The following is a 13,664-nucleotide window of genomic DNA, read 5'->3' as shown; positions in this document are numbered from 1 at the left end:
AAACTCTAAATGTAGATCAAGATGTATCTTAACAGAGTCCCCAAAGCTAGCCGTTTTTAAAACCTTTGTATGTTGTGTTGGGGTATAGCCGGTTAACAGTATTGTGTTTCAGGAGAATGTTCAGTTTCAGGTGAACAGTGAAGGGACTCAGCCATACATATGCATGTCTCCATTCTCTCCCACACTCCCCTCCCATCCAGGCTGCCACATAACATTGAGCAGAGTTTCCTGTGCTATACAGTAGGTCTGTATATCCATTTTAGATATAGCAGTGTGTACATGTCCATCATGTCCATCGCAACCCAAATTCCCTACTCCCTAACTGTCCCTTTCTGTCCCCACCCCCTGCTTCCTCCCCCTCCGCCCCCCCCACCCCCACCTCCCCCCACCCCGGGCCAGCAACCATCCAAAGTTTGTACTGTTAAGTCTGTGAGTCTGTTTCTGTTTTGCAAGTGAGGTCATTTATATCATTTCTTTTTAGATTCCATGTACAATGGACGTCATACGATAGTTCTCCTTCTCTGACCCAGATGTGACCATCTCTAGGTCCATCCGTGTTGCTGCAAATGGCATTATTTCATTCTTTTTAATGGCTGAGTAGTAGTCCATTACTTTATCTAATTTATCCATCCCTCTGTCGATGTACATTTAGGTTGCTTCCATGTCTTGGCTGTTGTAAACAGTGCAAAGTTTACCATTTTTGTAAATCTGACATAGATGTAGAACATTCAAGACTTAATTTAGCCTTTAACAATTAAAAAAAAAATCTTCTTCTAAGAAGTCCCATGAAGGTAATGAAAATGATGGCTCTTTGTGGCAGAGTATCCTCTTGAAGGAACTCAGGGTAGCAATGGCAGAGATACACTAGGTCGGTAAAAGTTTGAGCTATAGGACTGCCTCTCTCCTACACACAGTTTGCTTGTGGGAGAATACCTGTGACTGCAGTAAAGCCTCTGGTCTTCCCATTTTCCTCAATTGACAGGAGCCACCTCAGGTCGGAGAAAACCTCTATAAATACGATGAGCTTGGGAAGCCCTTTGACAGCATCAAACCGCTTTTTCAGTACCCGGGATTTCCTACTGAAGGAAACCCCTTTGAAGGCCGAGAGAGCCGAAAATCCTTCCTCCGGACCACCCGCCTCATCGTGCCCGAGAAAGTCCCCAGCGGGGATAAAACCTACACGTGCGACAAATGTGCAAGATCCTTCAGGTACAGCTCCGAGCTCATCCGTCACGAGAAGACGCACACCGCGGAGAAGTGCTTCGAGTGTCAGGAGTGCCGGCAGGCCTTCAAGTACTTCTCCAACTTGCGGCGCCACCTGAAGACCCACGGCGGCGAGAAGCCCTTCGAGTGCAGCCAGTGCGGGAAGACCTTCACGAGGAACTTCAACCTGATCCTGCACCAGAGGAACCACATGGGTGAGAAGCCCTACTCATGCAAGGACTGTGGGAAGGCTTTCACCCAGCCATCCTCCCTGAGGAGCCACATGAGGACCCACACCGGAGAGAAGCCCTTCGAATGCGGCCACTGTGGGAAGACCTTCCGGGAGCATTCGTCGCTGAAGACGCACGTGCGCACCCACACCAGAGAGAAGCCCTACCAGTGCAACCACTGCGGGAAGCCCTTCCGCACGAGCACCAACCTGAACGTGCACAAGAGGATCCACACTGGTGAGAAGCTGTACGAGTGCGCCACCTGCGGGCAGGTCCTGAGTCGGCTCTCCACCCTCAAGAGTCACATGCGGATCCACACCGGAGAGAAGCCCTACCCGTGCCCAGAGTGCGGACGAGCCTTCGGGGAGCCCTCATCCCTCAGGAAACACGCGAGGACCCACACCGGCAAGAAGCCCTACGTCTGTCCGCAGTGCGGGCGAGCCTTCGGCCAGTCCTCGCACCTCATCGTCCATGTGAGAACCCACACCACGGGGAGACCCTACGAATGCACTCAGTGTGACAAAGCCTTCCGACACAGCTCTTCACTCAGCGTGCACAAGAGGATTCACGCCAGGGGAGAAAACGTCAGGACTGACAACCTTCCTTTATCTGTGTCTCTTCCCATGGAAGGGCCCCTTGCTGATGAACTTCCTGTTTCTACAGACTAAACATCTGGGGCCGTAATCATCTCCCATAGTACTCCTTTAGTGACATCCTATATGGTGGCTCAGTGGTGAAGAATCGCCTGCCAATGTAGGAGAGGAGGGGTGTATCCCTGGGTTGGGAAGATCCCCTGGAGAAGGAAATGGCAACCCACTTCAGTATTCTTGCCTGGGAAATCCCATGGATCCTGGTAGGCTGCAGTCCCTGGGGTCACAAAGACTCAGACACCACTGAGCATGTGTACACACACACATAACACACCACAAGCAGAGTGTGTGATCTTTATGTTGTTGAATGTTAAGTATTTGTGGAGATTTGCTTTTAGGGCTAGGGCTTCCCTGATGGCTCAGGCGGTAAAGTGTCTGCCTGCAATGCGGGAGACCTGGGTTTGATCCCTGGGTTGGGAAGATCCCCTGGAGAAGGAAAAAGCAACCCACTCCAGTACTCTTGCCTGGAAAATGGCATGTCTCGGTAGTTGCCTGCCAAAACTGCCCCTTCTTACTTGCAAAAGCACCTAGGTTTTATTTGTTCAGTTTGAGACTATGCAATGTATATATATATATTTTGTGGCTTAAAGCAAGAGAATTTTATTCTCTCACACTTGTGGAGGGCACAAGTTGAATCAAGGTGTCTGCAGGGCCACGTCCCCTCTAAAGTCTCTAGGAGAGGAGGCTTCTTTGCCTCTTGCCACTTTTGGTGGCCGCAGGTGTGCCTTGCCTTGTAGCAGCGTCGTCCCCGTCGCTGCCTCCATCTTCATACGGCCTTCTCCTCTGTGTGTCAGTGTCCTCTCCTGTGTCTCCTAAGTGTCTCTTATAAGGACACATCATCGGATTTAGGGTCTACCCAGATACCCAGGATGGCCTCATCTCAAGATCTTTAATTTAATGACATCTACAAAGACTCTTTTCCAACTGAGTTCACCACCAGAGTTTCTGGGTGGGCATGTCTTTTGGTGATGGTGGTGGTCGGGGCCACATTCAAACCACTACACCATCAGGGAATGTGCATGACTAAAATACTTCCACCTCCCTGTGCTTCTTGCTGGCAGGGGAGGCCACTTCTCCAGTCCTGGCCAGCAGGAGACATCATTGAGTGTGAGTCCTGGGGAAGATGTCACAAAGGAATGGTTTCATTTAGCCAGATCCCCCTCCTCCTTTCCTGGTGGCTCGGACGGTGAAAAATCTGCCCACAATGCGGGAGACCCAGCTTCAATCCCTGGGTCAGGAAGATCCCCTGGAGAAGGGTGGCTACCTACTCCAGTATTCTTGCCTGGAGAATTCCACGAACAGAGGAGTCTGGCGGACTACAGTCCATGGGGTCACAAAGAGTCTTCAGACACGACTGAGCGACTAACGCTTTCACTTTCTCTCCTTCTTGCCTTTTGTACAAGCGGGCACCATATCTGGTGCTAGAGGAGGCATCCTGTGACCACAAGGGCGAAAGCCACAGTCTAGAGTGTGGGGGACTTCCCTAGTGGTCCAGTGGTTAGGACTTTGAGCTTCCAATACAGGGCTGAGGGTTTGACCCTGGTCAGGGAACTAAGATCCCACAACTGTATGGTGCTGCCAAATTAAACATATAAAAATAATAGATTAAAAAATAATAGATTGTGGCCAGAGCTACAACCATCCTGGTTCCCCGGTTGGTACCCTCGTGAGGGTGTACCAGCCCTGGGTTGTTTGTTTCTGGACATCTTGTTTACACGAAAAAGATGCACTTCTTACTGGTACATGACATTGTCTTTTTTGGGGGGAGGGGAATCTGGGGGAGGGCAGGGATGGGTTTATTGTGGCTGAATGCAGTCTCTAACTGATGCACTTAATATATGATTCATTTTTAGAAATGCTTCTTGAACAGTGGAAGTCAATGTATTGTATCCTACAGATGTCCACTAGATGGAGCATGCTCTTTGTGTATAAAAGTCTTTTACACATTTTAAAATACTGGTTTCTGTCTTAGCTCAGGCTGCTATAACAAAAATACTGGGTGGCTTACAAACAACAGAAATTTATTTCTCACAGTTCCTAGAGATAGGAAGTCCAAGATCACGGCTGGCAGATTTGATGTCTGGGGAGGCCCCACTTCCTGGTTCATAAATGGCCATCTTCCTGCCATGTCTCACATGGCAGAAGGAGAGCAAGAGAGCTCCCTGGGGTCTCTTTTGTAAGGGCACTGATCCCATTCATGAGGGCTCCATCCCTATGACCTAATCACCTCCCAAGGGCCTCACCTCCTAACACCATCCCCTTGGGAGTTAGGCTTCAGCATGTCAACTCCTGGGAGCACCAACATTTAGTCCTTAGCAGTTTCCAGTCTGTCATTTACTGAGAAGGTTAAACTCTCCCACCATACATATGAATTGCTGAGTGAGTCTTTTAATTCTGTTCATTTTAAATTTCATATATTTTGAAGCAATGGAATTAAAAGATTTTTGACATCTTGTAAGCTTTCAGTTAATTGTTCCTTTTATTCTTATAGTGGCCATCTTTCTCCCTAGCAATGAATATTTAGCCATTCGTCATCATAATAGCAAATGATTATTTGTGCTTATTATTGCTAGATAGTATTATAGCTACTACCCTAAACTTTGTATCTTTTAAGTTATTTAGTCCTTACAATGACACTTTGAGGAAGGTACTGTTATTATACCCAATTCACAGATGAGGAAACTGAGGCCTGATGAGTTAACTGAGGTCCTGCAGGTGGTAAGTGACAGTTTGGCTGTCTCTACAGAACTTCACTGCAGGGAGCTGTTCTCCATTTTCCCCTGTACTCAAAGTTCTGTTTTTGTGTTTCAAAGTTTTTTTTTTTTTTTCCCCCACACTGAAAGGCTTTGTGGGATCTCAGTTCCCTGACAAAGGATTGAACCCACACCCTTGGCAGTGAAAGTGCAGAGTCCTAACCACTGGACTGCCAGGGAATTCCCTTAAAGTTCTTTAATTGAGACATAACTTATGTAAAAGTCCATAAGTCTCAGTGTTCACCTCAGTGAATTTTATATCTATATCTATACCACTCTAGAGAAGGGAGTGGCTACCCACTGCAGTATTCTTGCCTGGAGAAGTCCATGGACAGAGAGCCTGGTAGCCTACAGTTCATAGGGTCACAAAGTTGGACACGATTGAGTGACACTTTCATACCACCCACATCAAAAAGAAAATATTCTATCTTTCCAGAAAGTCCTCTTGGGCCCAGCCCAGGTCGATAAGCCCCATCTCCAGAGTTAACCAGTATTCTGACTTCTAGCACCATAGATTTGTTTTTCTTGTTCAGAAAAATAGAACCACACAGTACGCCTTCTTGTGTCTGATGTTTTCACTTAATATAGTGCCTATGAACTTTCTTTGTCACATTATCAGTAGAGCTCTTTTAAAATTGCTGTGTAATATTCCATTGTCTGAATACACTACAGTTAAAAAATTTCACTCTGTTCATGGACATCTGGGTTCTTTCCCAATGCTGTTATGAATAAAGCTGCTATGAGTATTCTTGTGTACATCTTATTGTGAACATATCTTCTTATTTCTCTTGGGTATAAAACCTAGACGTGGAATTTCTGGGTCATTGCATAGGCATATTTTTAGCTTCAGTAGATATTGCTAAACAGTTTTCCAGAGTGGTTGAAACAGTTCGTACTTCCATCAACAATTGGGAATCCCTGGTGACTCAGTGGTTAAATGGTAAAGGAGCAAACCACCTTCAATGGGAAAGAGAAAGAAAGAAAGAAAAAGAAAGAAAGAAAGTGAAGTCGCTCAGTCATGTCTGACTCTTTGCAACCCCGTGGACTGTAGCCTACCAGGCTTCTCCGTCCATGGGATTCTCCAGGCAAGAACACTGGAGTGGGTTGCCATTTCCTTCTCCAGGGGATCTTCCCCACCCAGAGATCAAACCCGGGTCTCCCGCATTGGAGGCAGACGCTTTAACCTCTGAGCCACCAGGAGGAGATGGCAGTTCAGTTCCTGGGCTGGGAAGATCCCCTGGTGAAGGGAATGGCAACTCACTCCAGTATTCTTGCCTGGGAGATCCCATAGACAGAGGAGTCTGGCAGGGTACAGTCCGTGGGGTTGAGAAAGTGTTGGATATGACTCAGCAAGTAACCAACCACCACATCAGTAAAGTTTCATTTGCTTCATATCCTGGACAGCACATGCTACTGTCAATTTGCTTATAGCTGTATTAGTGGGTGAGTAATTTCTTATGTTTTGTCTTGCTTTATTTTGTGTGTGTGAATAGCGATGTTGTAGATTGCTACATGGTAATTTCATCCATTCTCTTATGCACACCTCTCTTCAGTGTGACTTTGATGCTCCTTGTATCAAGAGGTGGAGTTTATTTCTCTACCCTTTGAAGATGAACTTGATCACATGACTTTCTTTGGTCAGTGAAACGTTATCAAACATGATAGAAATAGAAACTAGAAAAACACATTGGGGGACTTCCCTGGTGGTCCAATGGTTGAGAATCCACCTGCCAGTGTAGGGGACACTGGTTTGATCCCTGGTCCAGAAAGATCCCACAGGCCATGGGGCAACTCTGTGAGCTACAACTATTGAGTCTGTGCTCTAGAGCCTGGGAGCTGCAGTTAACTGAAAACTGCCCATCCTATAGAGCCTGTGCTCTGCAACAAAGAGAACCCACTGCAATGAGAAGCCTGTGCACTGCACTAGAGAGGAGCCCCTGCTTACTGCAATGAGAGTAAGCAACGAAGACCCAGTGCAGCCAAATGTAAATGATTAAAAAAAGAAGAAAAACACATTAGCCTTTGCCATCTTTTAGCTCAAGATTAGATTCTTGGCAGCATGATGAAGCCTGGGCCAGCCTCCTCTAGGAGTAGACTCCACATAGAGAGAGAGGATTTGCTGATGGTCAGCAACAATCCTCAGACAGGTGAGTGAGGCCTTCTTAGACCATCTGACTCCAGACAAGCCATCAGGTGACTTAAGTCTCATGAATGACCCTGGGTATCAGAACTGCCCAGCTGAGTTCATCTCAAATGCCGACTCAAAGAATTGTGAGCATATAAGCTGGTTAGGCAGCAATACATAACTGACGCAGACGTTTGTATCAGAAATAGGATGTGGCTGAAACAAAAGCTTAAAGTGTGGCATTGACTTTAGAACTTTGCAGCAAGTAAGCAGATGAGAAGGGTGAGGAAACTTAATGGCTATAAATATGGTGAGAAAACTGCCGCTAGAGGTTAGGAAAAGGCTTTGTGGTTATGTGGTAGGGAAACCACTGGTGGTAATGTTGTCTGTAGTAACTTAGAAGATAGAACATGTCCTAGTGATTCTGTGGATCTGGCTGAGGAGGGACACTTTCTCCCCATCTCTGGCCCTCTCCATAATCTTCCTTATGAGTGCCTGGTGGTGCAAGAAGAATCTTGAGTGGGTTAGAACTTGCCTTGTGTGTGAAGCTTCCAGAGTCTCTATCAGACACATGTCTGGCATTTAGCACTTGATTACAAATTCTAGCACGCATCTTACTCTCTTGTCTTCATCCTGTGCTATGGGTGAGCCAGTGGTCATATCCATATCTCTGTCCATATCTCATCCCCTAGATTTCAGGTTAGTTGGTTACACTTTCTGGGTTCAAGAAAGTTATGTGAGTTTTTTTTTTTGTGTGTGTGTGTTTCTTTTTATATTTTATTTACACTTAATTTTATATTGGGGTATAGAAAATGAACAATATTGTGATAGTTTCAGGTGAACAGGGAAGGGACTCAGCCATATGTATACGTGTATCCATTCTCCCTCTAACTCTCCTCCCATCCAGGCTGCCACATAACATTGAGCAGAGTTCCCTGTGCTATACAGTAGGTCCTTGGTTATCCACCTCATTTTTAATTTATTCTAATAAAATTTTTATTTAGTTTTGGCTGAGGCAGTTCTTTGTTGCTGCATGTGGGCTTTCTCTAATTGCGATGAGCAGGGGCACGGGCGTCGCATTGTGGTGGCTTCTCTTGTTGCAGAGCACTGGCTTTAGAGCGCAGGCTCAGTAGTTGTGGCTCATGGTCTTAGTTGCCCCGTGACGTGTGGACTCTTCCTGGACCAGGGATTGAACCCATGTTCCCTATGTTGGCAGGCAGATTCTTAACCCATGGACCACCAGGGAAGTCCTATCCATTTAAAATATAGCAATGTGTACATGTCTGTCCTAAACTCCCTAACAATCCCTTCCCTCCAAGAAATTTATGTTTCTGCCAATTATTCAGGCTTTTCTTGTTGCTGTGGTAGCAGCAAAGTGTACCAGTTTTCTCTATCCATGATGGAAGTCAGAAACGAGGTTCTTTACTTCCTAAATCACACTGCTTTTGGGAATTGTTTACTGGACTTTATCTTCCTCCTTTCTGTAAGGTCCCTGAGATTAGAGATCACGTGGAGCCTGTTCAGTATCACTTCCTTTAAGTCTAGCACCGTGCCTGACAGAAAATAAACTTTAAACATACTCATTAAGTCTACATGAATTCACATGGACAAATGCTCCTAAATGGAGGATGTATGTGCAATGCTGTGACTCCTTGGAAGAGGGCAAGTAGAGACTGTGTTTCTCCTACATCAGCTTGCTGCTTGACAACTGTACCTAGTAACTGGAGAGATGCAAATGATGCTGTCATGACCACCCCAATGTTGGTAGCTTAACAAAGAAGCCCCCCCTTTTTTGGCATTTGGGTGCCTGTTTGATTTCTATGTAGGAATAGACTTGCCTAGGGAGTTTCCTAATTTAGGGTGAATGCCAACTAGACTCTTGTACTTCATCCTAGAGCATTCTGGTGCTTGTGCTGACTCCAACTGACTGTCCCACTGCTTCCCATAGATTCTGGGCTTTCAAACATCTGTCCCCTAAGATTCTTTTATAGATCTCTACTGCTCTCAGAAAGAGGTTCACATTTCCTAGCCTAGCCCTGAAGAATCGTAGTTCCATGATCCCAGTTACTTATCTGGAAAACAATCCACCCCTGAGATGCTCCATCCTGTTATCCCTCAGCCTGCAGTGCCTACTGCCTATCCACCCCTCAGGCCTCATTTACAAATAATGCCGTAAAGCTCACATGTGATGACCATTCCTGTGCATTGCCAGGCACCAAGCTAGGTTTTCTATCCCAGCCGTTTTCATTTTCATTTTTTTGTTTTTCTTTGCATCCACTCCAGTTATGTTAGTTAGACAAGAGAGCAATTTAGTAGAAAGAGCACAAGCTTTGCCATTAAACAGAATCTGATGCTTGGCCCTGCCAGTCACTAGTTTTGTGATATCAGACCTGTCTCCTCATTGAATGACCAGTAGATTGATGCCAGTTTCAGAGTTGAGGGAATCCTTTAGTGAGATATTCACAAAACTTTCTTTTGCGGGTGAGCTGGGGGCAGTTGCATCCTTAGCTCCCTTATTAGTAGGAAACTTGAACCACCACCAAGTAGGCAGGCTGTACTTTTGCTGGTAATACCAGGAATAAAAAAAGCAGAACTGTGGGTCTCATAATAAACCATGAGGAAGAAAGCATGTATGCTAGATATTTCCTGTCAGTTCATCTACGGACACATACATGTAAATTCTCATGTGATTTATTTTAATAAGAAGTATTTTTATCACTTAAAATCAAAAGCAGAAATTTCTCCACAGCTGAGCTTGAGAGCTCGTGCACCGTGCTGCTGCTGCTAAGTCACGTCAGTCGTGTCCGACTCTGTGCGACTCCATAGACGGCAGCCCACCAGGCTCCCCCGTCCCTGGAATTCTCCAGGCAAGAACACTGGAGTGGGTTGCCATTTCCTTCTCCAATTCATGCACCCTAAGGAGTGGCTATTTACCATTTCTCCCAGGAAGCTTGGGTCTCCCTGCTAGCTCAGCTGGTAAAGAATCCGTAGGATTATAATCACATGTATGGTCCATTTCAAACTACTTGGGAATGTTTAAGAACAGGAAAAAGGAATCAATGGTGAGAGTGAAACAATTTACCTCAGATTGGGACTTGAAACTGTGTGTTGGGACTCAAACCCAGCCAAAACGCTGTTTGGGACTCTCACCCACGTGGCTGGGATTCAAACCCAGCTAAAACCCATGGTCTTCCAACTGAGATCACAGACCTAGTTTAAGTTCAGGTTCTTTTTTTTTTAAATATGTATTTATTTTAATTAGAGGCTAATTACTTTACAATATTGTAGTGGTTTTTGTCATACACTGATATGAATCTGCCATGGGTGTACATGTGTTCCCCACCCTGAATCCCCCTTCCATCTCCCTCCCCATCCCATCCCTCAGGGTCATCCCAGTGCACCAGCCCTGAGCACCCTGTCTCACGCATCGAACCTGGACTGGCGATCTGTTTCACATATGGTAATATTCATGTCTCAGTGCTATTCTCTCAAATCATCCCACCCTTGCCTGCTCCCACAGAGTCCGAAAGTCTGTTCTTTACATCTGTGTCTCTTTTGCTGTCTTGCATATAGGGTCATCATTACCATCTTTCTAAATTCCATATATATGCGTTAATATATTTGCCACTTCATGGCAAATAGATGGGGAAACAGTGGAAACAGTGGCTGACTTTATTTTTTTTTTTTGGGCTCCAAGATCACTGCAGATGGTGACTGCAGCCATGAAATTAAAAGACGTTTACTCCTTGGAAGGAAAGTTATGACCAACCTAGACAGCATATTGAAAAGCAGAGACATTACTTTGTCAACAAAAGTCCATCTAGTCAAGGCTATGGTTTTTCCAGTGGTCATGTATGGATGTGAGAGTTGGACTATAAAGAAAGCTGAGCGCTCAAGAATTGATGCTTTTGAACTGTGGTGTTGGAGAAGACTCTTGAGAGTCCCTGGGACTGCAAGGAGATCCAACCAGTTCATCCTAAAGAAGATCAGTCCTGGGTGTTCATTGGAAGGACTGATGTTGAAGCTGAAACTCCAATATTTTGGCCACCTGATGCAAAGAGCTGACTCATTTGAAAAGACCCTGATGCTGGGGAAGATTGAGGGTAAGGGGAGAAAGTGATGACAGAGGATGAGATGGTTGGATGGCATCACCGACTCAATGGACATGGGTTTGGGTAGACTCTGGCAGTTGGTGATGGACAGGGAGGCCTGGCGTGCTGCGGTTCATGGGGTTACAAAGAGTTGGATACAACTGAGCGACTGAACTGAACTGAACTGACTGACATGTAGGCTTTGGTTAGAAAGGATTTTTTTTTGTTGTTGTTGTTCATTGCAAAGCATATTTCTATCATTGAGTTATGAACTCTAAAAATAGAGGCTTGTCATGGAAGTGCAGACAGATACCTCACTGCAGCTGAGGTCCTGGGCACCACTATGGTCATCGGTTAAAAAAATTAAAAAAATCAGATTCACTTTGCTGTATACTGAAACGAACATAACATTGTAAGTCAACTATTGTTGTTGTTTATTCACTTAGTCATGTCTGACTACTTCATGACCCCTTGCACTGTAGCCCACCTGGCTCTTTCTATTCATGGGATTTCCCAGGCAAGAATACTGGCTGCTGCTGCTGCTGCTAAGTCGCTTCAGTCATGTCCAACTCTATGCGACCCCATAGACAGCAGCCCACCAGGCTCCTCTGTCCTTGGGATTTTCCAGGCAAGAGTACTGGAGTGGGTTGTCATTTCCTTCTCCAATGTATGCATGCATACTAAGTTGCTTCAGTCATGTCTGACTCTGTGCGACCCTATGGACAGCAGCCCACCAGGCTCCTCTGTCCATGGGATTCTCTAGGAAAGAATACTGGAGTGAGTTGCTATTTCCTTCTCAAGGGGATCTTCCTGACACAGGGATCAAACCCACATCTCCTACACTGACAAGTGGGGTTCTTTTTTTTAACCTCTGAGCCACCAGGGAAACACAATCAACTATAACCCCCCAAAAATTATAAAAGATAAAAACCAAACTTAACAAATGTACCCAAGGGGAAACATGGGGAGAAGTAATAAATTAGGAGATTTGGATTGACATATACACTACTATACATAAAATAGATAGCTAATAAGGACATAGTGTTTAGCACAGGAATTCTACTCAATATTCTGTAGTAACCTGTATGGGAGAATAATCTGAAAAAGAATGAATATATATCTATATCTATACACATAACTGAATAACTGATTCACTTTGCCTTACACCTGAAACTAACACAGCATTATAAATCTATTCAATCCATAAGTCTATATAATTTTTAATTCATAAAAATGTAAAACATTTAATACAATTTTAAAGGTTACAGTCCATTTACAGTTATTACAGAATATTAGCTATATTACCCATTTGTACAATACACAGAAAGGATCATTTCTTAGATGGAGTTGGAGGCTCCTTGAGACAGGAACAGTGTAAGATAAAACCTGGCCTTCCAACATTCAGGTGTCAGAGGAGCACTGTCTAGTGTGGAGGGGAAGATAAGGCTGAGAAGATAATGTCAAGCCTCATCAAGGAGAATTCTCTTATGGGGTGTATTAGTTTTTAATGGCTTTATCACAAATTACCCCCCAAACTTACCAGCTTAAGACAACACAAATTTATTATATGACTTTCTCTGTGTCAGGGATCCGGTAAGCTGGCTTAGCTGGGTTGGAAAAAAAGGTGGAAACAGTGACAGATTTTATTTTCTTGGGCTCCAAAGTCACTGTGAATGGTGACTGCAACCATGAAATTAAAGACGTTGCTCGTTGGAGGAAAAGCTATGACAAAACTAGACAGTGTATTAAAAAGCAGAGACATTACTTTGCCAACAAATGTCTGTATAGTTAAAGCTATCGTTTTTCCAATAGTCATGTCCAGATGTGAGAGTTGGACCACAAAGAAGGCTGAGTGCCAAAGAATTGATACTTTTGAATTGTGGTGCTGGAGAAGACTCTTGAGAGTCCCTTGGACTGCAAGGAGAGCAAGCCAGTCAATCCTAAAGGAGATCAACCCTGAATAGTCATTGGAAGGACTGAAGCTGAAGCTCCAATATTTTGGCCACCTCATGTAAAGAGCTGACTCACTGGAAAAGGCTGTGATGCTGGGAAAGACTGAAGGCAGGAGAAGAAGGGGGCGACAGAGAATAAGATGGTTAGATAACACCACCGACTCAATGGACATGAGTTTGAGCAGACTCTGGGAGATAGTGAAGGAAGGGAAGCCAGGCATGCTGCAGTCCATGGGGTTGCAAAGAGCAGAATGTGACTTAGTGAATGAACAACAAATATGTGTGTGTGTGTGTGTGTGTGTGTGTGTGTGTGTGTGTATAAAAAACATTTATATTATATATATAATATCCATATTTTAGAAAACCTACAAATTTTTGCTTAGTTAAAAAATATGACATTTTGGCTTCACACTTTGACTAAATATGAATAGAATGCTAGTTTTCTAACTTATATTCATCCAAAACTTTGTATAGTTCCATTTGTTCTGGCATCTAGTATTACTGCTAAAAATCTAGAAAGCTTATTATTTTAGTGATTTTTTAAAAATAAATTTGATGAGGCTTGCAATTTCTGATCCACTTCTGAGAATATAAAGAGAAGCTAGGCTGTAAAAAAAAAAAACCCAGGATATTAACATGTGAAACAGTATTATTGACTAA

At 44.5% G+C, this 13,664-nt stretch overlaps 1 protein-coding gene across 7 annotated transcripts in view; it reads left to right on the top strand.

The window, feature by feature from the left end:
- ZNF333 (zinc finger protein 333) overlaps positions 1-5,592 on the top strand; it is a 31,150-nt gene extending 25,558 nt beyond the window's left edge. For all 7 annotated transcript variants that reach the window (XM_070792650.1, XM_070792649.1, XM_070792648.1 and 4 more), the window contains one exon: positions 983-5,592. In XM_070792650.1, the coding sequence (XP_070648751.1) occupies positions 983-2,101 (1,119 nt within the window). In that variant the 3' untranslated portion in view covers positions 2,102-5,592. The remainder of the gene's footprint in view (positions 1-982) is intronic.
- Positions 5,593-13,664: the final 8,072 nt, after the last annotated feature.

The sequence above is a fragment of the Bos indicus genome, chromosome 7, assembly GCF_029378745.1.
Source record: "Bos indicus isolate NIAB-ARS_2022 breed Sahiwal x Tharparkar chromosome 7, NIAB-ARS_B.indTharparkar_mat_pri_1.0, whole genome shotgun sequence".
Lineage (NCBI taxonomy): Eukaryota > Metazoa > Chordata > Mammalia > Artiodactyla > Bovidae > Bos > Bos indicus.
The sequence above is the reverse complement of the archived record's forward strand: the minus strand, read 5'-3'. Positions and strand labels throughout refer to the sequence as shown.